The 24,956-nt window shown below is 36.6% G+C and overlaps 2 protein-coding genes across 2 annotated transcripts; one reads left to right on the plus strand and one right to left on the minus strand.

Moving 5' to 3' along the window:
- Window positions 1-584: 584 nt before the first annotated feature.
- Window positions 585-6,963, plus strand: LOC133723075 (MLO-like protein 5). The gene is made up of 14 exons (XM_062149906.1): window positions 585-704; window positions 815-872; window positions 1,424-1,629; window positions 3,357-3,473; window positions 3,730-3,790; window positions 3,865-3,953; window positions 4,069-4,143; window positions 4,732-4,820; window positions 4,922-4,971; window positions 5,220-5,260; window positions 5,365-5,538; window positions 5,964-5,999; window positions 6,099-6,227; window positions 6,328-6,963. The coding sequence occupies exons 1-14, from the start codon at window positions 585-587 to the stop codon at window positions 6,961-6,963; spliced, it is 1,881 nt and encodes a 626-aa protein (XP_062005890.1).
- An 8,367-nt stretch (window positions 6,964-15,330) lies between these two features.
- Window positions 15,331-21,831, minus strand: LOC133721132 (1-acyl-sn-glycerol-3-phosphate acyltransferase 2). The gene is made up of 11 exons (XM_062147667.1): window positions 21,463-21,831; window positions 20,883-21,005; window positions 19,214-19,253; window positions 19,025-19,098; window positions 18,706-18,765; window positions 18,025-18,102; window positions 16,950-17,108; window positions 16,646-16,771; window positions 16,330-16,422; window positions 15,916-16,002; window positions 15,331-15,814 (listed from the first exon to the last, which is right to left on the minus strand). Exons 1-11 carry the CDS (start codon window positions 21,541-21,543, stop codon window positions 15,578-15,580), a joined length of 1,158 nt encoding a protein of 385 aa, XP_062003651.1. The 5' UTR covers window positions 21,544-21,831; the 3' UTR covers window positions 15,331-15,577.
- Window positions 21,832-24,956: the final 3,125 nt, after the last annotated feature.

The raw sequence follows: 24,956 nt of genomic DNA on the forward strand, positions 1-24,956 counted from the left end.
TTCCATGAGCCGCAGTTAGCCAAGAGTACGTTATTAACAATAGTAGAAAAGTTTGGATGATAAATCCCACAAAATGATTCAGCAAGAGTCTGATAAGCATAAGATCTACGTAACCTAACCAAATTTAAAAACAAAGCAAATCTAACTTGTCGTCTTATGTATGTACATTAGCCATCAGTGAGGTCATCTTAGATGATAGTTATTTACAATCCATCTGTTTTCATTTATATTTATATTAATTATTACTTTCAACAAGCGAGTAGTTTCGTTTTTCATTTTTAAATAATTAAATAAAACCAAACTGTGAAGATCTACCCATGCACGTGCGTGAATTATTAAACTAACTGAAAACCGTTGAAACAAACGTAATTGGCAACTAGTGATATATATATATATATATATATATATATATATATATATATACACATACACACACTATATGTATGCTCAAAAACATGCGACGGCTCATCCGTACTTGCCGCACCCTAGTAATAACGAACGGATAATGATTGCATCTCAGTACGTCCCAAAATCAAACTCAGGTATAAATACATGCACAGAGAGAGAGAGAGAGAGAGAGAGAGATGGTCGACCAAAGGGAAGTTAGCCTTGAAGGTACACCAACATGGGCTGTATCAGTATTTGCTTTGTTTATCTTCTTGCTATCCTTTGCCATTGACGATTGTCTTCATCGTCTAACAAAGGTATGCTTTTGATATTTTTATCTATATGCAAAGGTTTAGTTGTACATGTACATGCATGCTTGAGATATATGGTGGGTTTGTAATCTGTTATTGGTTAATTTCATCATCAGTTTCTTAAAGGAAGGAGAAGAAAATCCCTAAATAAGGCTTTGATGAAGTTCAGATCAGGTAAATCACAAGTCTTTGCCTTGCTTCCTTCTTTATTCCACAACATCTTTGGAATGATCTTTTGTTTTGTTCTTTTGGTAATCTCTCTACTCTTAAGTAAACAGTTTATTCAGTGATGGTTAATGGCACAGAAATGGGTTTTCCGTTTGTTGTGCTGTGAGATGGCGGGAAGTTTCAAAGTCCAATATACCTCTTAAAAAGTATAAGCATAACAGGCTCATTCTAAATAGATATGCAGACTTACTAACTACGACTGAAATACAAGTGTTGTTCATAAGCTCTTGTTATACCGTTTGAACAGTGCTGATTACTGAAATTTATGCAAAATCAGATCTTCAAGTCTAGAATTTTGCTTGAGAACCAGTCTTATCTATACAATCATTTTCCCGGTTTTTCAGAAACCCCAAACGGATAACGACGGTTGTGTAGGCACTAAGAATAAATCAACCAGGCCAAGGAAAAAAATTTACTATGATTAATTAGCATATGTATATAACATGAAAACGATTGGTGATTTGTTTTTTTCTTTTGATGTAAGTTTATTCCAACAGAAATGATGCAACTGGGTTTCGTATCTTTGCTTCTTACTCTGTCCGAAGTACCAATATCGAATATCTGTGTCTCTCAAGTTTTGGCAAACTCTTTTCTTCCCTGCGAATATCCCTCGGACTCAACTAGTGTCTCATCAGCCGCACAAGTTCCAGCTTCAAATACCAACTTCTCTGAAGTCACCACTCAAAATTACTGCGAGGCAAAGGTACAGCAAATGTAAATTCATATATAATCTTTTGGTCCAATATTGGTCAATTATTTATTTGAATGTAGGAAAATTCTATAATGTGTTAACGTATGACATGCACACAATTGCCTTAAAAGTGGTAAAATGAGTCATCAAAATAGTAATATTAGTCCTTAAAGTAGTAACATGAGTCCTTAAAGTGGTAAATTTTCTTAGTTACCACATGAGTCCTCAAAATACTAAAATTTGTTCTCAAAGTGGTAACATGAGTCCTTAAAGTGGTAAATTTTCTTAGTTTACCATATGAGTCCTCAAAATAGTAATATTAATCCTCAAAGTGGTAACATGAGTCCTTAAAGGGGTAAAAATAGTTGATGTAGATATGCAAGACTCAGCAGGTGAACATTATTACTGTTCTTAGTTTACCATGAGTCCTCAAAAAATAATTTTTTTTTCTACTGTTGGATGTAGATATGCAAGACTCAGCAGGTGAACATTATTACTGTACTATAACTATGTCACTCTCAAGAAAAAAAAATGTCACCTGAGGACGGTCTGTTACCCATCACATAATATTATCTTAGATATGCGTGTTCAGGAGATAAAATAACAATAAACCATATTGTAATGTGACATTTATATAAAAATAAAAATAAAAATTTCCATGGAACACTCCCCTCGATTTATCCGCACCAGACTTGTGGACTGGGTTGTAAAATGGCGATATCATATCCGTCAACGGGTTTTCATTCTTCGCAAACACAAAATCTAGTCTCAGTCACAACCTTTCCCCAATGAAATGTACACAAATTTCAACATGTTCAGTTTGATCACGTTAATTCAACAAGTAAAAAAATGTTAATTCGACAAGATCATGAGCAATATTAATGATAACTTTGTATTCACGCATGTAATTCAAAGAAGCTATGGGCTTAAACCACCGGTGTTGTTTGGTTTCGTAATTACCAAACCAACCAAATTTCTAGAATTTTATTTATTGCAAACAGAGGAAAACATTGGAATTTGATTTGATAAATATAGAAAAAGTTGAAGTTTACCTCCCCCATTACCGGCATATTACGAGCGCACGGATACACATATGTATTGGCTCTCCTCATTATACTCTCAACAACAGGATCCTCATGAGAATTAAATGATTGAATTATTTCAATTTTTTTTTTTAAAACATGAAATGATCGACTTCCACTTTTTAGTACCTATATATATATATATATATATATATATATATATATATAAATTATGAAAAACGGGAGTCAAGGATCTCCCTCCTAAAAACCGAGATTTATGTCACTAAATCGATTGTATGGGTATAATATCATCATATTCTAAGAGTTATACTAACATTCATATGACTGCCATTTTAGAGTTATGATATTGTAAACTCAAAGAATTTGTGTTATTCATTTTATTTTGTATTCTGAAAGACTGGGTGCTGAAAAATTAGTCTACATATCGAATTTATGAAATACAAAAGTTGTATAGAAGCGATATATTTTAAAATTGAAATTAAGTTTGGATGTAGGATTTGATAATGCCGATTATATATACACCAATTCGAATAGGCCAATGCAGAACACTAGTGTACACCCTAGCCTCTCAGTAATCTCTTGTTCTCTCATAAAATTTAATAATTGTTTTATATTTATGTTTTATATAAATGAGTTTAGTTTTTATCTTTAATAACATGTCTTTTACTTTCATATTTACTTCAATATGGCATTCAGGGGTTGGTTTCTCTAGTGTCAACAGATGGAATCCAGCAGCTAAACATCTTTATCTCTGTGTTAGCAGTGTTTCATGTTCTCTACTGCATCTTGACTATGTTCCTTGGGATGGCCAAGGTATCACAATTACACTCCGTATCGTACATGCATTTGTCGATGAGACTTTATTACATGCACAGCAAACCGATATTTCAGCATCATGTGTGCGAGAAAAATTTGTCAAAACGAAGCGATTTCACCTGTAAAGTTGCTTATATATACAGCAACTTTACGAGTGAAATTATATCTTCCTACATGCTCGTGTTTAATTTTCTATAAATGCTTTCTTCTTCTACTGGTTGAATTGCATCTCAAAATTATTTTTGAAATATAGATGAGGAAATGGAATGTATGGGAGGATGAGACTCGGACACTAAACTATCAGATTCTTAATGGTAGGTCACACTTCTATCCTGCTGCATATATGTTTCGTACCACTGTCTGATAAACATTTATTTCATGCGCACAGATCCAAGGAGGTTTCAACTCACTGATCAAACTCCTTTTGGGAAACGACATCTAAAGTTCTGGAGTAAACACCCTCTTCTTCTATGGCCTGTACGTCAAAGTTGAGAACTCATGTCTACTTTCATTAAGCATACATCAAAGTCACAGGAAAATAAACTTAGCTCTTCCTATATATTAATTTTCGCTCTTCATGCTTTTATATTAGGCATGTTTCGCTCGGCAGTTCGGTGGCTCAATCTCAAAAGTCGATTACATGACTCTGCGAAATGGGTTCATTGTGGTAAGCAAAATAAACACACACATACACACATCGTTTACTTGATATGGCCAGAAAGTCTACATATTCATCAAAATCTCTTTACGTCCATCTCTAATAGTGGTAGACTAGTTCTCTAAACAGGTAGACCAACTTCATGTAGTTGTCGACTAGTTCAATATACCTAATACCGTACTATTACCAAAAACTATAATGTGGCAAACAATAATGTACTTGAGGGGAGTCCGACTTGATATTAAAATTAATATGGAACTCATGCATTTTCTAATAGATTAAGTTAGCTTAATTATGAGTCTTAGTACATGATTGTCAAACTTCATAAGTCCATGTGTTTAGAGTTCCATCCATGCCACCACAATCCCCTACATATACTTATCATTTGTAATATATATATATATATATATATATATATATATATATATATATATATATATGTATGTATTAAATTTGGAGTCACAAGCTAGCTCCAATGATATATAAATGTATTGCAAAGTATATCCGTATGTATAGACGTGTCTGGGTGTTTGTGTATGTGTATGTGGGACTGTGTGAGTGTAAGATCTGATCGTTCCTGTTTATTTGGTTCCCCAGGCCAACTGCACAGAAGGTAGCAACTTCAACTTCCTGAACTTCCTTGTCAGAGCTTTCGACGACGATTTTGAGCAAGTGGTTGGAATCAAGTAAGCTATTTTGATGCAAAAATGATATTTGTAGCAATGTGATATTAGAGAAACATGAATAGTACCAAGATCACTGATAACGATATTCGGCACTCTTGTAGGCTTTGGATCTGGATCTCTTCAACTCTTTTCATGTTTTTCAATGCCCACGGTAAGACACTTTCGCAGTGGATTTTCATTTTTTTTTTTTTTTTTTTCACGTCTTGTTTTTTACAAATTGTTTCTCATAATAAATCATCTAATCAAATACTCAAATTAATGGTTTCTCAGTCATTAGAGATTTCTTTTTATCTTCACTTTTTGTTGGGGTCAAACCAAACAATACAGGCAAGAGTCTGCAAAGTTATAGTTAAATTGATTGATAATGGGTAACAATGTGTGCTATATATCTTTTTGCAGTGTTCTATAACTATTACTGGCTACCATTCATTCCCCTACTGGTACGATATCATGCGCCCAGCAGAATACTATCTTTTGCTAAATATTACTTCAACCTTGTACGTAGCTTAATTATGTATATCTGGTGTGATTTCTTTATTAAAAGATTGTTTTAGTAGTGGGAACAAAGCTGCAAGTCGTGATAACTAACATGTGCGTCGAGAGTTATGAGAAGAATCCTGTGATTCGAGGAAGCTTTGTTGTGAAGCTCAAAGATGGCTTATTTTGGTTCAGTCAACCCAATTGGCTTCTTCATCTTCTCCAATTTGTCCTAATCCAGGTAGCTATATAGAAAAATGTGGGTTGCTCCCTATGCATGCATGCAAGGTTAAAAGTGTTGTTTGATTTCCGAGTTATCAGCAGTATGGTTCAGATTGGTTCACCTACAGTAAATTAATGAATCAGTATATCTAATAAAACAGTTCTGCATAATAATAGATTGGTTCAGGATGTGGTATAATAGTTTAAATTAGTGTCCAGCTAGCTAGTTTATGACTGCATAGAATTGGTCTATTATTATTATTGTTTGGAGCTGGTTTACCAGTGATTTACCAATCTACCGATACCTTAATGTATCGTAACTCATAAACATACGTATATATACTAGCATTTTAAAAAAGAAGCATATTTCATGGTTAGGTAGGTATGTCAATGGATACAAGTATTATGTGATAAGGATATGAATTCAGTTGAATTGGTTTGCAGAACTCGTTTCAGCTGGCATTCTTGACCTGGACATGGGTACGTATCAGCTCATAAAAGTTAATATGCAAATCGATTGATCAAGTAATATGAACTCAATACATCTTAAAATTTGCTGATCCCATGATGTTCGTACAGTTTGAATTTGGCCAGAATTCATGCTTTAATCGAAGAACAAAAGATATCGTCATTAAGAGTAGTATGGGACTGGGTGTGCAGTTGATATGTGGTTATGTGACCCTCCCTCTTTACGCACTGGTTACCCAGGTAGTGACTTGTGCCTCCTCCTTCAAAAAGATAATAAAAGCAATAGACATTTTTGTTTATGTTTTGTTTCTTAATTAAATGGTTCCTTATATATGTATAGATGGGGTCTGGCATGAGAAAAGCAGTATTTACTGAGCTCGTAGTTGATGGCCTCAAAAACTGGCACAAGAATGCAAGACGCAGACTATCGAAGAATGGATCCACTACTTCAAGGAAATCATCAAATTCTGCACATTTTTATTCAACCGATGACTCCTCATTTACAGACAATGAATGTAGCTACAAAACTCCTAATCCCACCACAGCGAGAAGCTCTTCTTCTACCTCCGAAATAATTGAAGAGCGCGTTCCAGCCGGTTTAAGTCCGAAGAATGGATCCACTACTTCAAGGAAATCCTCCGATTCTGCACATTTTTATTCAACTGATAACTCCTCATATCCAGACAATGAATGTAGCAACAAAACTCCTAATCCCACCACAGTGAGAAGCTCTTCTTTTACCTCCGAAATAATTGAAGAGCAAGTTCCACCCGGTTTAACTCCGAACCCGGATACTACAAGTTTACCAACTCCAGAAATCACCAGAGAGGAACAGAATCCCAACATCATCAACAAAATAATCTATGACGGTGAGATTTCTTTTGGGAGCAGTTGGAAATTAAAGCTGGAGAGCATGAGCAAGAGAAGTGGGGAAATCACTTCAATAATTGAAGACGAACTTAACTTCGATCGGTGATCGATCGTCAAGAACTTCCCTTCTTCTAAATTTTAACGCACTACCCAGATAGGTGTTTAAATCTATGCTCCCCATTGATTTTTTATTTTTTATAATAGAATTTGATTGTTATTCAATAATCAACAGCCAATTGGGCATAGCTTACAAAACTTACATAAGCATTGAAAATCCGGTAATACCTATGCAAGCTAAATCAAACTAATTAAAATCACTGGGAAGCTCACATTTAAGCAAGCCTGTCCAAGCCAATGTTTTAAAAGGCTGAGGCGTAGCCAAGAAAGCCTCAGCAAGGCGTTCCCCTTGAGGCGTGAGGCGTAAGGCGCAAGCTTTACGTATAAATTAGCTGTATTTACGTATAGAACTAGTCTTATATATAGAACATGTATTGTAACCAAAAAAACATTATAAATTGTCATCCATTCATAATAAGCAAGTACTAAAACCATATGATTCAACAAAATCACCAAACCTATAATAAATCCAAAGATATAAAGTTGAAAGACCAAAGAACTAAATGAGAAGAAAAGATGAAGAATGGTCCAAAAGCCTCTCCCTTTGTAACCTTATGAGGTGTGTCTCCATTCATGATGAAAATCAATTCCCAAAGGTAATGTTACCCATTATAGTCTGTCTATCTAAATCGATAACCCATTATTCTAATGCAATTAACCATGTATGAAGTCATGAAACAGCTATGTTCACATCCATGATACACCATCTTTCCGAACTTGAAGATCATGGTTCCCTATAAAAGTAGGTTTGACCTCCAAACATGGGATACTGCATTCCATCTCCAAACATGGAACCAGTCATAAGAGAATGGAATGCAAGAAATAAGTTCCATTAGCTTCCAGTCAGAACTGTATTCATTCACAAAGAATCAACGGCCATTCCCAAGCCAAACCTTAAATTGAGAAAGCAATTCTGCTAGAAGTATAGCCAGCAACTTTGGCCATAATGAAGCACCACTCCTTCGTTTTGATTACAAAATGATTACCATAAACACAATTCTACAAAAACTATAAAACCACACTCGTCCTCTGTAACTTGCTAATATTTATCCAAGTAAATAGAGATGGGCAGCGGCAAACAATTACAAGGTATCCAAATTCCAATTCCAATTGCACATAACAAAGAAACACAAAACCAACCAAAGAAAGCAAGGAAAGTTGAGAGAAAAGCAAGATCATACCTTAAACTCCTTTTCTTCAAAATTCAAATCGAACTACAACTCTCCAACTCTCTTCAAATCGAACTTATTTCTTGCTCCAATTTTGCAAATAGCCTCCTTTAGAACCAAATTATTGAAAAAAACTTATGGGCTCTTCATGATTTTATCAACTTTTCGAGTAAGGGATTGGGATTGGCTGCTCTTGAGAGTGAAGAGTTGGGAAGGAGGCTGTTTGAGTGATTTGGGGCTTGGCTCGGGTATAATACACGACCTAAATGAATCAAAACCCTCTCAAAACACCAAAACGACGTCGTTTTGGTGTGTTAAAAAAAAAAAAAAAAATTTCTCAGGCGTAAGCTCAGGACGCCTTAAGGCGCGATTTGGCCGCCTTCAATGCCTCCATCTCCGCCTCTGCGCCTCATCTGCAAAACAGAGGCAATTTCCTTCATGCCTCACGTCTTTCAAGCTTTAAGGCGCGCCTGACGCGCGCTTTTTAAACATTGGTCCAAGCATAAGAAAGCTTGGCCTCTTACGGAAAGAAATCATTCAACTATAAAACAGCCTAAGGCCTCATCCTAGCCCTAGAAAAGGAGTTTAGCTACTCATGTTCAAAGAAAACATAATAGAAAATTTTAAAAACATAAAAGAACTTATTAAATGGAGATGGAAGGTGAACAGGGCGATGGCAGCAGCTTTCTTTTATGAAAATCTGATATTGAATGGTACTTCTCCATCTTGACACATTCTCCTTTAATAAGATGCAACTTTTCCTTCTTGCTTTAGGCCTCTGGAACTCTTTAATCACTTAGCACAATAGAAAGGTGATGTGACACTTCTAGATTCCAAGGAAACATATGTTGGACTCTCAGACGGTCCATAATGCTAGATCAATCTTCCCAGAATTTTGCCAAGTCATTCAGGCCTTGAAAACTCGAGCTCTTGGAAACACGTCACAGATTCACGCATTGACTGAACTCCTGTACTTAAACTGCCATATCTCCCTCTAGAAATTTTGAAATCATGAACCATAAAATTCACCAGAAACTAGACATTCGGGGCTTTCCATGCATATAAAGCTCGTTTTCTGGTTATCTCTGGATCAGTACAGTTTGATCCTCAAAGTTAGCCATTGTGCAGAGGCTGCTTCAGTTTTTAGGATTGCAAAGCACCCTTCAATCTTTTTCCTCTCTTTTTGCTTCTTTTTCTCATCCTTGCTCTTCATACCTATAAACACACTAAACTAAGTAAATGAACCATAAACAATGAGAACTAAACATAAATATCAAGATTAAGAGGCACAAAAATATAGAAAAATATAAGCACATCAATTGTACGATTATGTTTCCTTGTAAGACTCTGATTATTTGCTTGTAATCCTCTATATAAAGAGACGTCTATTATCAATGAAAATACATATCATTCTCTCCCATATTCTGATTTCCTAAAACATGTTATCAGCATGAAGCGCTAATGTAACGCCCCAAACCGCACCTCACCAGCTTGGGCACGTCACAGTGCCGCGGGCTCTAAAACATAAATCGAATTCTCGATTAACATTCTAGAGAACCGCTAGGCATTTTGTTCGAAAACTTTTTGTAAAAACACAGCGGAAGCTACAGATACTTTTGAGGTGAAAACTTGAGTTGCTAAAATCTATTTCGTTCGTCCATAATCTAGTACTAAAATCATTCAAAGGACAAACCAGAAAAGTCAAACCTCGGTGGAGGCCGATTGCACCCAAACACAGCTTCTCCAAATAGCTTTTCCAAAATCTTGATCAAACTCGCAGATTAGGTACACCAGCACGTAGGGTACGAATATTGGACCATCTATCACATGCCACTTAAGCTAGCAGCGCTGGAGAAGTTGCCGGACTCGAAGACACGGCTACCTGAGACCAAACCCAGAAACGAATCATTTCAATCCGAAACCAACATTTCCACAACTCAATTACAACCAACCACATTGCACAATCAATTCGAAACCAACCACATTTCAATTCGAAAACTCGGAAGCATTGCTCTGATACCACTTTCTGTAACGCCCCAAGCTGCACCTCACCAGCTTAAGCACGTCACAGTGCCGCGAGTCTCTAAAACATAAACCGAACGCTCGATTTACATTCTAGAGAACCGCTAAGACTTCCCTTTTCCGATATCTCTTTTCTGAAACACCTTTAAAACCCGTTCTAGAAAGTTTTCGGAAAGAGGATTTCGAAAATCAGTTCATGAGCGGGTTTTAAAGGTGTTTCGGAAAAGAGATATCGGAAAAGGGAAGTCTTAGTGGTTCTCTAGAATGTAAATCGAGCATTCGGTTTATGTTTTAGAGACTCGCGGCACTGTGACGTGCTTAAGCTGGTGAGGTGCAGCTTGGGGCGTTACAGCTAACCCTGATTCCAAGAAGCCAAAACGCTAGAAAAGAAAAGGAAAAAGAAAAAATCTGCCAGTTAGCCTCGCTGTTAGCCTCGCCTGCGCACACCTGTGCCTGCCAGTGTGCTCCTGCACCCCCTCTTGCTAGCCTCGCCTCCTGCCGCATACCTGCACAGCGCCTTCGCTAGCCTCGCTTTCCAGCCCCGCACGTCTGCCTAGCCTCGCCTGCACACCCCCAGCAGCCCCTACAACCAACACGCAAGCCTCGGCCACAGCCTGCCCAAACCTATGCACGCTTCTGGCCAGAGACTTGCAAGCCTTCGGCCAGCGATGACTTCCGGCAACTTTTCTGGCAACTTCAATTCAAGGTAAATTGTTATAAAAGTTCCTGCTTTTGAGTAGTTTTCATTCTCTTCTTTTCTCGGGGACTTTTAATCTCCGTTCTTCTACCTCCCACTTCTTCTTTTGTGGGAAGATTAAGCCGAACTATGAGGGTTCGTGCTACTTCAAACTTAAAGTTTGTTGAGATCTCTAACTTAGAGTTTGTTGAGACTTTACGATCGACCACATACATCATTGTTTTGATCTAATCCAAGCTCTCTTAGAATTGAGTTTCTTGGGAGCGATTACGCTCAGAAATTCCTTTGTTTTCGTGGTAGCCTTTTTGCTTCGAAACTAACCCATTTTCTTGTTCTTTTTCAGGATGAGTAAATTAAACAAACTGGACTTTGCTCCATTAGGGCGAACTAGCTCTGGATATCACAAGTGGGTTCGTGATGTCTACCAGCATCTCAAGGCTCAAGGGATTCTATCAACAATCCTTGAGCCCTCCCGGAACGTGCTCACTGTGGCAGAAGAGCAAGCCTTGGAGGCTAATAAAACAAAAGTCGTCATCCTATTGACTTGTCATATGAATGATTCTCTTCAATACAAGTACCTGAATGAAGAAGACCCCAAAAGGTTGTGGGTCTCACTCAAAGAACATTTTGGGAATGTCTGTGACTGTCTGCTTCCTGACTTAGGAGTGAGATGGCATAATCTCCGCTTCTGTACGTGATTTCAAGACTGTTCTTGATTATAACTCAGAAGCACTTCACATCAAATCATTGATGGAATTCTGTGGCAAAGAGACCACATATGCGATGATGATCGAGATGACTCTCTCTACCTTCTCCATCTCTGCATTGATGATGCTCCTTTTGTGATATCCTAACAAGGGACTTAGGATAATGCTCCTTTTGTGATATTAAGCAACTCATCTCGGGTGTAGTACTTAACTACTTAAGTCATGCATTTCAATCCGGTTAGGTATCTAGTGCATTATCCTAAGTGCATAAAGTTTCGAGTTGAAGAAATCATGCAAACCATACAATCTTATCTCTAAGTGATTGTAATTCACAACCCCTACATGCACACTTAGTGTGCTTTCATGCTTTAACATTCAAAGGTTACCAATCTCTAAACATTATATCATGACATAGCAAACACACATACTCAAAGTGGTAAAGTCTAAGCATATGCATTCAACTCTTGGACTACCATGTAGGTATATTAAAGAAAATTGCATCACATCATATTATAACATCAATCCATACAAGATTGGTTAGGGCTTTCAACCATAGCCCCAACAAAGTACTACTCACTCATAATTACATATACTAACTTCATAATCAAATCAAACACCACAATATAATCGAGAGGAAAAGGGATAGAGTTGGCGTAGTGGTTTGTCAGATGGTCCCCAAGCTCACGTCTTGGTGGTGGTGGTGATTCCCTCTCTTTCTTGCTCTTGAAGATTTGATGATAAAAGATAATGAAGCATGTATTATGTATTGTGTGAATAGGTGGAGTAGATGGAGAAAATGATGATAGAAAAGAGAGTGGAGAAATGATGTAGTAGTTAAAAGCTCATTTTCCAATCCACAAAGTGATCAAAAAAAGAAATCTTGAATTAAAGAAAATCAAAAGTGAAACCTGTGATAAAAAAAAAAAAAAAAATCTTGAATTAAAGAAAATCAAAAGTGAAACCTGAGAAGAGGATTTGGAGCAGCCATTGAAGGGTTTGGAGAGAACAACAGGCAATTTGACAGCTTTTTCAAGTTTAGAAGGCAGCAAAGCCCCAAATTTGGCGGTGGTGTTAATGGAGGTAGAGGATGAGAAATGGTGGTGGTGATGGAGGAGATAGAGTAGTATGGGTAGTATGAGTTTGGATTTTGGGAGGTGGAGATGGAAGTTTTGTGGTGAAGACAGAGAGAAAGAAGATGTAATGGGGTGATATCAGTGATGTTTTCTTCAATGGGAGAAAAGATGCTTAAATAGATGGAGAGAAAGGTGTGAAATTGATGATGAGAAGCCAAGATAGCAGCTCAATCATTGTAAGAAGCATGGAAGTAGAGTATGAGAGTGGTAAGAGATCCCAAAAACAAGGGAAAATGGTATGGAAGAGATGGAGTAAAAAGAGGGAAGTAATGATGAGCTATTAAAGAGAGTAAAGTAGAAAAATATGGCTAAGGGAGAAGAGTGGAGAAGCTAGCTCTCTTTATTGTGCATGGGAAGCATGAAAATGAAGAGTGTTTGAGTAGTTTTGGATCACCAAAGTCAAGGTGACAAGCATGGGAGAGAAAGTGTGCATAGAGATGCCTATTATCTAAAAGATAATATAATGGATTAATCTTGCCATAATCTTGTAGGATTCTTCTAGGACTCTCTTTGATAATTGCAGCAACATAGACCTTCCAAAAATGCACAAGAAATCCGCCCAAAAAAGATTTTAGGCCAAACTGCTATGTTTTGACTAAGATACGTTTTCTTTCTCTGAAGCTTCATTCTTGGACAAGGATTGACTTGAAATTGTCGTGATTCTGGATAGTTCTTGACTTATCCATAATCTATGATATCATATCTTTAAGAATGATCAATAAAATTCTAGAAAAACTCCAAGTAAGTTGCCGGAAAAAATCTCCCAAAAGGCTTCGTGAAAAGCTGATAGTTTCTGCCTCATCGAGAAGCCTGTTTTGCACTTGATTTCCTGCTGCCTCGTTGATGATTCTGACCAGTTATTTGGCTAATGTTGAAGTAAAAAATCATATATTTAAGTAATGCTAGCCCTTTTTGTAAAGGCGCAGTTGGAAGAATGCCAGAAACGCTCTCCAAAACTGTTCCCGAAAAGTTGATTCTGAAACTGCAGTTTTCTGCTTTGCAGCAATTGTTTAGCATAATGATTTCCGTGGATTTCCCTTGTAATTTCCAGAAAAAGGAGTGGCCAAACTTTTTCCTTTGCATCAGTACTTCATGGTCCATGGCTTCATTGCTCCATTTAAATTCCTATTTTTTTGGGATTCACGAAGTACTTGTGCCGCAAAAGTGGTGGTGCATATGTTAAGTCAGTGGAGTTAATCATAGGGAATGTCGATCGATGAGTTAGTCGGTGGTAATGGTAAGCCAATGTCGGCTTACAAGTCTATAAATATGTATCAATTAAGCCTTGTAATTAATGAACCAACAATCTTCAAGTCCTAGCTCCTCTGTTAATCAAAAGCTCCTCTGTTTTCTAACTATCACTACATCTCCTCTGTTTCTAACTTCCAAGCTTTTACCTTAACACTTTGTCCCAACAATCTTACACACATTGTCCTAAACACTAACATTCTTTTCCTTCTAAAAACCATCAGTCTTATTTTTCCAAGAGATGTAATAAGGCAATTGTCATAGTATCTTTAGTAAATTATGCCCTTGGTTTAGTTTTTCTTCAACTAGACTCATCCAAAGTGAGTATGATGTCTAGGAAAGTTTTGAGATAAGTGGTACTTAAACGAGCTTTGCTCCACTGACATCTCTCTAATTCCCTGATCATATTTATTTTGGAGTTACTGAAAGAAGTCAAACGACTACCTTTGTTTTACATTAGCTAGTTTTGGATTAGATTTTCTTTATGGTTAAAAAAACAATGATGTACACCGTTGGCTTATGAATAAAATTTGAGTTCTATTTATTATGACTCCATTTTAATTCTAAGCTTTTCTTTTAGGAATGGACACTAGATAACTTCAATGTCTTGCTGATAGTGCGACTACGCACACCATCTTCGCTGTAGGCAATTATTTTTAGAGATGTTGCCTACATATTCCTCTATGACTACGATGGCTGCGCTATCAGGATTAGTTCAAGGACATGGAATGGCTAGTTCTTCTTGCCAAATGGCACCTTGATTACTGTCATAGAAGCTTTCTAGGCTCCTAGAGCAAATCGAACCCTATTGAGCTTTAAAGATATTTGAGCCAACGGATTCCATGTGGAAACGCATACTAAGAATGAAAAAGAGTTCATTTGCATTATCTCTAATGATTGCAGATGAACGTGCATCTTAAAGAAACTTATGTGTCAATCTAATAGACTTTATGTCACTATAATTCGACCTAGGCACTTTGGACCTATAATCACAGTAGCAACTCTAGATTAATCGTTAACTGATTCAATTTTCAAAAAAAATAAAAATCTCATACTCTTCAAGTACTTTTGTACGTTTAGTCTTCAATTTAAAAATCAGTGTAATTTTTGGGAAGTCTTTACTATCTAGTCCCTTCTTCTTCTTCTTTTTATTTTTTTTTATTTTTATTTTTGAAAAGTTTCATTGTGAAATCGCTTTCTATTACTTGCACGAGTTTACACATGCAGTGCTCATCACTGCATATAGTGCAGTTGCATTGTATGCACCACCACCCACAATCATCCCTGTAGACAATACTACAAACAGCTAAATAAACCCCCAAATCGAAAAATATGAATAAATAAATGTACCCCCTTACTCAGAACTGACAAAAGCAAAAGCAAAAGATAAAAGGACCAGGATTCCCATATCAACAATGCTGCTACAGCCATTGTTAAGAGGCTATACACAAAATACCCTAATCAACCAGCAGTTAATGAATTGATATGCATACAAACAGGTGTTTTACAAAATCTAAAGGACCTTTAAGACTATGCCACACTAAGGTAAGGCAGGGATGACAAAATACAGAGGCAACATGAATCACGTGTTCCCCAGTTATAAAAGGCTTGGGAATGAAGCTGTAACCTATTGCTGTTTGGTTGGTTCACCAGAAGCCTCTCCATTATTATGCTTTGCAGGAGCCACTTTGGCAGGGGTTGAATGCTCTGACTGAGAAAACCGAATCAAGATCTGCATGAGGACGGTAACAATGCCCAAACCCAATGCTGAGAATGCAATGCCCTTCCACGAGGATAGAAGTGAAGACCAGTAGAGGAACTTTAGGGACCCCAAAACCAGTAAACATGCCCAAGATGTAACAACCTGTACCAAGCATAAGTTAATTAGCAGTACTTTCAAGACACCCTTGTAACAGAGAAAGGATAACTGAATAGTTGGCTAGTTTATTAGAGCAGCTAACCCACCAAAAGTGACTTCAGTGGCCGCCTAGTAATTTGCAATTCTTGATCGCCAAAAGTTTGCTCTACTGCATGTTTGTCCAATAATGCATCCTAGTATACCATAAGCAAACAGCAAACAACCAAAAACTGTGAAATTAATACATGAATTCCAGATTAGTAAATTTCATTTCCCAAGAGGATGGAGGTGAACCACCATTTTGGGTACAACCTACATTCCACCTTATGCAGCAGCTGATGTAGCACAAAGTCCAACCTATCAGAACAATTCATTAAACAATGTGGTGATGCCGCGTCAACTGCCCACATAAGATGGGACAGGTGGTACCGAAAAAGGTGGTTCACCTAGCATTACACTTTCATATATCATAACAGAAATGCTACAGAAATGTAACTGTGCAGCACATGTATAGTAACCACCTTGGCCACAAATGCTTCCTTACACCATTGTGCAACAGCATCATCAGTTTCAGGCAAGTCCTTCATCACATGCCTCTTGATGTGTACGTGCACCTACAAGTGAGCAACAACCAAGGAAAGATGCAAGTTTATAAAACGCATAATCCAAATATAAAAGGCCACAAGACTGCTGCTATTTATGGTATGATTCAATGAGTCTTAGCATAGGAGGTGGATGTGGGTTTTTAGGAATAGCCACTATTTATGTGAACTAAAATTATTTCATGTTTCAACCACTACAATAGCCATTTTGAAGATCTATGTAGAGTAAGCTTACCACAGACGGTCGCCCCTCAAACAGTCTTAGCATTGTAGGTGCAGGTGAACTTTTAGGAATAGCCACTGTTATATCATATATAGCTGGAACAAATGAGCGCATGTGACTTACTGCTGAGACAAAACCCTGAAAGCAACAGAAATAATTGAATAAGCCAGAGTACTTGTGCAACAGAGAATTATGGCCATCTTGTAAAGGAGGATTCGAAGCCATTATATTTTCTTGATGCTGATGAGAGAAGCAAAAGAAAACAATAACTATTGTTCTCTCAAAGTACTAGATCAAAATACACTAAAACCTATACCTTAGTGCGAGGAATCAAAACATTTCTAGGGACAGGTAGCCCTGTTGAGGCGGCATATTCCTGTGCTGCCAAAAGTTTTGCCTGTGTAAAACGAGTTCCTTCTACAAAAAGAGCTAACCAAAAGGGCTGAGGGTAGTCCTTCAGCCGTTGAATACCTGACTGCAAATATAATACAATAGCACTCAAATGAGATCAACGAGGATACTAAAAAAGTAGACAGACTAACACCAATACCCTTAGATTTTAACCTGTGTCGGATATTAGTCCGTCAAAATGAAAAGCACGACCCACAGAAGTGAAGTTGGCTAAGAAGTTAATCTACAATACTGTTGAAGTAGTACCACTAGGGAGCAATGGAGAAATAGCTAAAGCCAAGGGAGAGAAAAATTGAAGAGGAGAGAATTTAGATGGAGAAATACAACTGTTCAATTGATAGAGGCCAAAACTACATGATAAGGATAGGAATAAATCCTAAGATGATTACTTGATTTGCCAAGATAATTATAAACCAACAAGTCGCTGTTTTCATGAGAAAATTATTTTCATTTAACTAGAAAATTGATCTACGACTAGCAGCAGCAAACAACATAGTAAATGCATTTAATCGGTAACAATAAAATTATCTGCACTACAATAAAAAAAATGGCAGGAAAGTAACTACTGAAATGATCGTATCTAAACAAAAAATAAATAAAAACTAAAAATTAGATCAAAGAGTAACATATTGATAATCATGTGATTAGTCTCTCCATTCAAGACATACGCTTGGCAACAAATCATACCTATCTATTAAGTGCGGAGACAATGATATGTAAGTAGATGGAACCATTACATCCTCGTATAATCGTATTGCTTCAGATTTATCAAAACATTGTTTCCCAGATTAACTTAATGACTCCAGTAAGAGTTTTAAAAGGCATCCAACTTCATAACATTGTTTTCCAGCTGAATGAACCACCTTGACAGTTCCATATAACTTTTAATGCATATGAGTACACGTGTATGTCTCTATTATTATGTGTGTTTGTGTATGCGCGCGCACACGCGTGGATATATATGACACATTCACCAATACCTTTATTGTGCCTTCATCTTTTGCCCAGCTTCTTTCCAAAAAGAGATATTCAGAAAACCACATTGACCACCCTATTACCTGCATTTATAAGGCATCAGAGTTCATGACTAGGGTTAAGGAAACCAGAAAACCAAGAAAATGACAATGCTTGTGATAAATGACATATTAGGGTCACAAGGAAACTTCATGACAAATACAGAAAAACACCCCAAAAAGCAATTACTTTACATCATTTAGATTATGTTTCAGGATCATGAATAAGATGAGTGGCAACTGGCAACCCAACATTCAGAAATCAAAACCATCAATTTTTTTTCCTGAACAAAGTAAAATCAGTTCAGCAATAAACTGAAAACATTTAATACTATATTTAGTTGCAATCTGTTAGTTCAACAACCCCCCTTCCTCCCTTTACAATGCAGACAGCAATTAGAAGAAACCGAAATTCCTTAGTATGCCTAATTATATTACAATAGTCAAAACTAATGAATTTATCCAAGTTTCTTAGGTTACACAGTACTCCAGTTGGAGACAACATTATATACATATATATATATTATACACGAGAAACTTAAAGTGCAGGATCCCACCCTAGCATATAATATGAACTGAAATTAACGGTCTAACAAACTTCATCTAACACAAACTGACAGGACATCTTAGGCTGCCGTTGGAACATACCGGAAGAAATTTGGATGATTTCTTCATTACAGCTAATGAGCTGCCAAGGCAACCTGACCGCTGCAAAAATAAGTTAACTCAGAATCAGCTGTAGAAATTATAATAGGTAACAAAAATTACAATTTCATTAGTCTACAACATAATTTGTGTGTTTCACAACGAGTATAAAGTAAACAGATCATTTACACAAACCAACAAATAAACAAGTAAGGCATACTTTTTAATAGCTTGTTATATGTATCATTCTAATTTCACATTGGGTGTCTGGTTGCATGTATCTGTGCACGCATTGATTACAGCAATGATATATAAAGTGTACCTGAGCTAGAACCCATCCAACAAGCCAATCAATATCACTTTTGTGATTGCATATGACAAGTGCATGTTCTTTACCTACAACACATGAGAAGATACATGACCTTTTCTGCATAATTTTATGAAGAAAAAAAAGATATACTTAGTCCTAAATGCAAAGAAACATCAAGATATCAAGAACTTTAAGCCTTACCCATTAAACGGAAGGTTTCAGGGTCTGTGTACACTTTGATCTACAGAAAAGAGGGTTAACAAAATCAATATTTAAATGATCGATTTCAAGATACTCTAAAGCTAGTCCATAAGCAATGGCATAGATATTATTTCTCCTAATTTTAAGCGACAAAATATAAGATAAAAAGACTGAAACAAGTGAAAAAAGAATTCTTGACAGAAACTATAAATGGTATTATGATTCAGCTTTGAAGTAAGTTGATTGATATTGCAAATATTTTAGTATAGTCAGACACATGTTATTTTCCGGACCTTCTAAGTTCCCATGCTAAAAGATTCTCAATCAACTATATGAAACATCATGGCCAAGGACACACTCACTGTACTAGTGTGATATGTCACTAGTCACAAATGGAGCTTTTAACTCCAGTATGTCCGGGTAAGTTGGGGTGTTGGCTAAATCCAAAAGGTGAGTGAGTACTGGGAACTAGGTCTTGGGGGTGATTGGTTAGGGCATGGAAGGTGGGAAATGGGAATTAAGGTGGGCTAAGGCTTCTTGGGTACTGGCACACTTAGGAAACCTTTTTCTTTTCTCTCCCTGAAAAACTTGGCAAGGCTCGTAGTCTACCTATTCTAGAGTTTCTCCCCCCTGATAAAGTAATTTGGGGTTCACATCCTAAACCAATTGGCAATGGATGGAGTGACCCAAACCCTTATAAACCCATAAGCAAAGTTATATTTTTCTAATGTGAGAGTTATATTTATACACATTCTCAACACGCCCCCGCACGTGTGGCGATTTCTCAAGTCATACACGTAGACAAGTTATATTGGGTATTGGGTGACGGTGAGCATGTGTGGCCATCGCTGAAACCAAACACGTGGGTAACCTGCTCTGATACCATGATAAAGTAATCTGGGGTTCACATCCAAAACCAATTGGCAATGGATGGAATGGCCCAAACCCTTATAAACCCATAAGCAAAGTTATATTTTTCCAATGTGGGAGTTATATTTATACACATTCTCAACACCCCCAAGTATTACAATCTCTAACACTCAAATCTCTGACAAGGCCAAACACCACAATCAAATCCTTGACTTTCTAGTCAAGCAGAAACTATTTATGCTGCAGTGCCCCTAGCCGTAATGGGGGTATTAGCCTATTAGGCTAGCTGTAACATAATTTCTTAGGAGTGAGGGTACTGCTTGAAATTGGCACATCTCAAAAGGATGGGCACGGTCCCCGTAATGACTAATACAGACATAATACGAACTTACGAACTTACCACTCTTTGCACATCCCGACATATATAACAGAAGTGGGGCATAGCAGCAAAGTCTAGCAGACAAGGAAGCAAATCAACCTCAAAGCAGCACTAGGGCGTGAGGATATCTTACTCTATGTCGCCTTTTTTTTTCCTCAATGAATTATCTATTTATCTTGAAAAACCCATCCCCCAACTTCTCAGGCAACATCTTAACTTATCTCACTTTTTTCTTGATAATTAATCTATCTCTCATGAAAATCAAACATATTTATCACCTTAGAAAAATAAAAAAAAATAAAACACACAAATGGAGAAGTACCTAAACAAAGCTCAAGATGTAATGAAGCCAATTGGATATAAGAGTGTAAAACAATAAAATCACTTAAAAGAGCTTGAGATATATGGGTTAGCTAACACCTTGACGCCTGCCCACCAATCTATGATCCAAACGAGCTCCAGCCACAGCAGCTCTGCCAGCACTCTGTTGATTCTTCTGTATATATTCTTCGACACGGGCCGAATAAGAATGAAGCAAATCGCCTGAAAAAATGGATTAAGCAGGCTGAATTTACTAAAATCTCCGAAATATAAACATTTATATGCATCTACCCACACAGAATGAATGTGTTAGTTGAAACAAAATGAATAACAACAATAAGCTTCCAAATATAACATTTGGACCAACAGAATGCTACTACAGCTCTTTTTTTCTTTCCCAAATTTCTTGGGAATCAACATAATAAGCATTTAGGGGATGTAGAAGCGCAAAAACCAAACCCACCCATCTCAAAAAGGCCCACATCAAAACAAACCCACAAAGCTAGAATCAATCAATCATTCAATCACCAGGAGCAAGAAAAAGAAAGGAGCAAAACCCTTATGGTAATAGAGGCCAAGATTGAAGAAATCAACAAAAGAATGAAAGAGAAATGAGCTCAATGAAACCGAATCTAAGCAATTAAAAGACAAAGGAATCAGAGTAAGAAGGAAGAGGTACCTGAAGGAGATTGACAAAGAGGCCAGAGAGGAAGAAGAGGAGGCCGAGTGGAACGATGACAGCTGCCGCTGCAATCGCCATGGCCAAAACCCACTCACAGAGAAATCCCAAGATTCACAGAGAATTTGAAAAAAAAAAGGAAGATGATTTCAATCAATCAATCAATCAATATAAAAGGATTGGGCGATGCGAGCAGTGAGTGTGTTTGTGTGTGTGAATATGTGAATTTAATGTGAAAATGCGTGAGGGTGCTTGCGCGCTTTAAACGCCGTTTCTCATATTTCAAGGGAAAAACGAGGGACACTTCTTCTCTTCTTTCTTGTGAGAGAGAGAGTGCGTGCGTGTGATATGGGGTTTTCCGCTTCTGCCAGACAACAAAATTTCTTGGACAGTTGAGCTGATAGTCTGATGATACTAATAAAATTCCAACAAATTTTCCTTTTTTACTCTTTTCTTTTCTTCTCCTTTTTCCAAAAACAAAAATTGAAGAAGAAATCTTTTTCTTTTCTCAAGGGAGAAACATGTTTAGAGCAACTTCAACAATTTCTCTATAATTGAAGAAGAATTTTTTTTGTTTTCTCAATGGAGAAGCACTTTTGCTGTAAAACAAGCAATTGTTTGTGTTTTTGGATTACTTACGTGACATTGTCAAGTGGTGTTTTGGTCTAATATGGTCACAATATTTTGATAAAGGTGAATGCATGGAGTAAAAGAAAAAGTTAAGTGGACCACGTCCGACTTTAGATTAGCTCAGACATTGGGCGCATGGTAGTTTAGTTCTAGTGTTTTATCAAAAATAATACAAATTTTTTTTTTAAATTAAAGAGCTAATGCAGCCGCCCTCAAGCCTCTATTAATGAAATTGTCGAATACAAGGGAGAAAATTAAGCCTAAACCCCTGATTACAATAAACATCTAGAATACGTCCCGAAATGATTCATGAAGTCTCTACTAAATACATGTATTCAAACAAGCATCAATTGGCACCGATTACAACAAAGCATAATTACCAAAAGCACAGCTTTCCTACTACGTTGTACAATTTATATTTGAGAAGTTGCAAAAATTGCTATAAGTATTTCAAACCTTACTCTAAGGTGACTAATTATTGTATAAAATAAATGGTTTCAATCCGCAATGTAATGGTGAGAGAGTAAAATTTACATTATTTAATTTACAAAAACAATAGTAGATTTACTCTGTTGGAGATGCCCTTACTAAACCTAATTAACAAATACATAAAAGGGTTCTTGTGGTCGGCATCATATGGTTTGAAACTTTGGATTTTGGATATGAAATACAGTTGGCTTCAATCTCAATGTTGATGGGATGGTAGGTCCATGGCCCACCTCTTACCTGATGCTGTTTTCTGTTCTTTGATCAAACAACCAAATTTCGTCGGTACTGTTAATTTAGGTTTAAAAAATCGGCCTATTTCTTTCGGAAGAGTGTAGGAAAGAAATGGGTAGGAAGAACACAAAAATGCAAATCTAGAAAGAAAAAGAACATATTATCAATAAAAATTTTCTTGCCAAAAGGGAGTAGAAGAGAAGAAGTAAGAAAAAAAAAAATTCTGATTACCCTATTAAGAAAGAGGAAGAAATAATTTCAAAAAAAAAAAAAGAGGGGGGAAAAAAGAAACTCTTTAGAGAAGCCACGTGAGGAGTGGGTGGTGTGGGTGAAACAGAAATTACGGCGGCGATGATTTTTTGTAACAAAGTAGCCTGACGGATATCTCGATGAAAGTTACTTCGGTCCATTCCGATCGCTCTCGAAACTGTGTTGTCATCGATCCACGATCTATCTATAATGCTACTTCCAATCAACAAACAACTGCAACCTGCCTCGATCTACGTGCTATTTAATTATAAGATGGGATCGAAGTTTGCTATATTCCACTTTGGTCCTCTCTTTGAATTCGGTTGGTCAACCATATTTTGACTACTATCACCCCCAAAACCCTATCAAGGGTTGGGGCAATTACTCAATCATCCATATCCCAACTACCTTCCTTTCATGGATGATGGATGGGAGTCATGGGACGCCTTTTTAAGTTGTTGTACTTCCCATATAGGTGGTCCATTTTGCATCTTTCGTTCACGGTTCACGGTTCACCACAACTTTTTTTTTTTTTTTTTTTTTTTATCAAATCAAAAAACTTCATTATTTGTATATTACAATCTCAAACATGCCTGATGATGTTGATCAAAGTAGGTAAAACAGACCTAAGGAGTTGGTCTAGTAGAAGCATGTTAGGCTGCAATTGGGGCGGATGCTACAGGGCTTCTTCTGATAATAGGAGGTCTCTGGTTTGAACCCCAGCTTGTGAAAAACATCTCTTAGACAGTTTGGTACCTGAGGTATTGCTACTTAGACAGTTTGATACCTAATGTATTAAAGGAGACAGTTTGGTACCTAAAGTTAGACTTTGTTTGACACTTTGGTACTTCTGTTAATTTTTCTGTTAAATGTAAGGATAAAATTGACATTTAGAATATATGTATAAAAACATAATAAAAAAACATGAGTTTGTGGGTTGATTGCCGTTCTTCATAATTTTATAGGTATGAATTAATGTTTATGAGTTATGTTGAAGGTGAAATATTCAAATTTTATGTTAAAAAAATATAATAATCATATATTTTTTTTGTACTATTCTCTATGAATCCATTGATTTTTCCTCCAAAACTTGGATTTTTCCTCCTCTTCATAAACACAATGCGATGATATTATTTGGTATTATTTTAGGTCTTCATCATTTTTTGGGTCATTTAGGAGAAAATGAAAATGAATTAATATTTTTGGGTTATGTTAAAGTTGACAAAATTGAATTTTATGTTTAAAAAAATTTAGTTGTACGAGACTAGTTTCAATGGAGTACTCTCATAGGTGTTCACTATATGATTACTATATTTCTTAAATATAAAATTCGAATATTTCACCTTCAACATAACCCATAAGCATTAATTCATACCTATAAATTTATGAAGAAAATCAACCCACAAACTCATGTTTTTTTATTATGTTTTTATACATATATTCTAAATGTCAATTTTATCCTTACATTTAACAGAAAAATTAACAGAAGTACCAAAGTGTCAAACGGAGTCTAACTTCAAGTACCAAACTGTCCCCTTTAATACATCAGGTATCAAACTGTCCAAGTAGCAATACCTCAGATACCATAGGAGGAATTTACCCCTTTTGATAATCAAAAGTAAGTAAAACAGAGTATCACCCCCTTATATCAACCTTTTGCAATCATTTAATAAAATCTCTTTCAACCATAGTGGCTCTGCTTCTTTCCAAAACCTTATCCCAACAAAAGAGAGTGTTTTTCTTGCTACAACATAGGTTGCTTGGTTACACTACCTCTTTGGGATTTTCCTCCATGAGGTAGCTTCAAATTCTGATACAAGCCACTTTATATCATCATTCATCAAAGGTACCTTTTCTGCTCAGGTATAGTATAGTGATGAGTTGCTCAGTGCACT

This window comes from Rosa rugosa, chromosome 7 (genome assembly GCF_958449725.1).
Source record: "Rosa rugosa chromosome 7, drRosRugo1.1, whole genome shotgun sequence".
Classification (NCBI taxonomy): Eukaryota; Viridiplantae; Streptophyta; class Magnoliopsida; order Rosales; family Rosaceae; genus Rosa; species Rosa rugosa.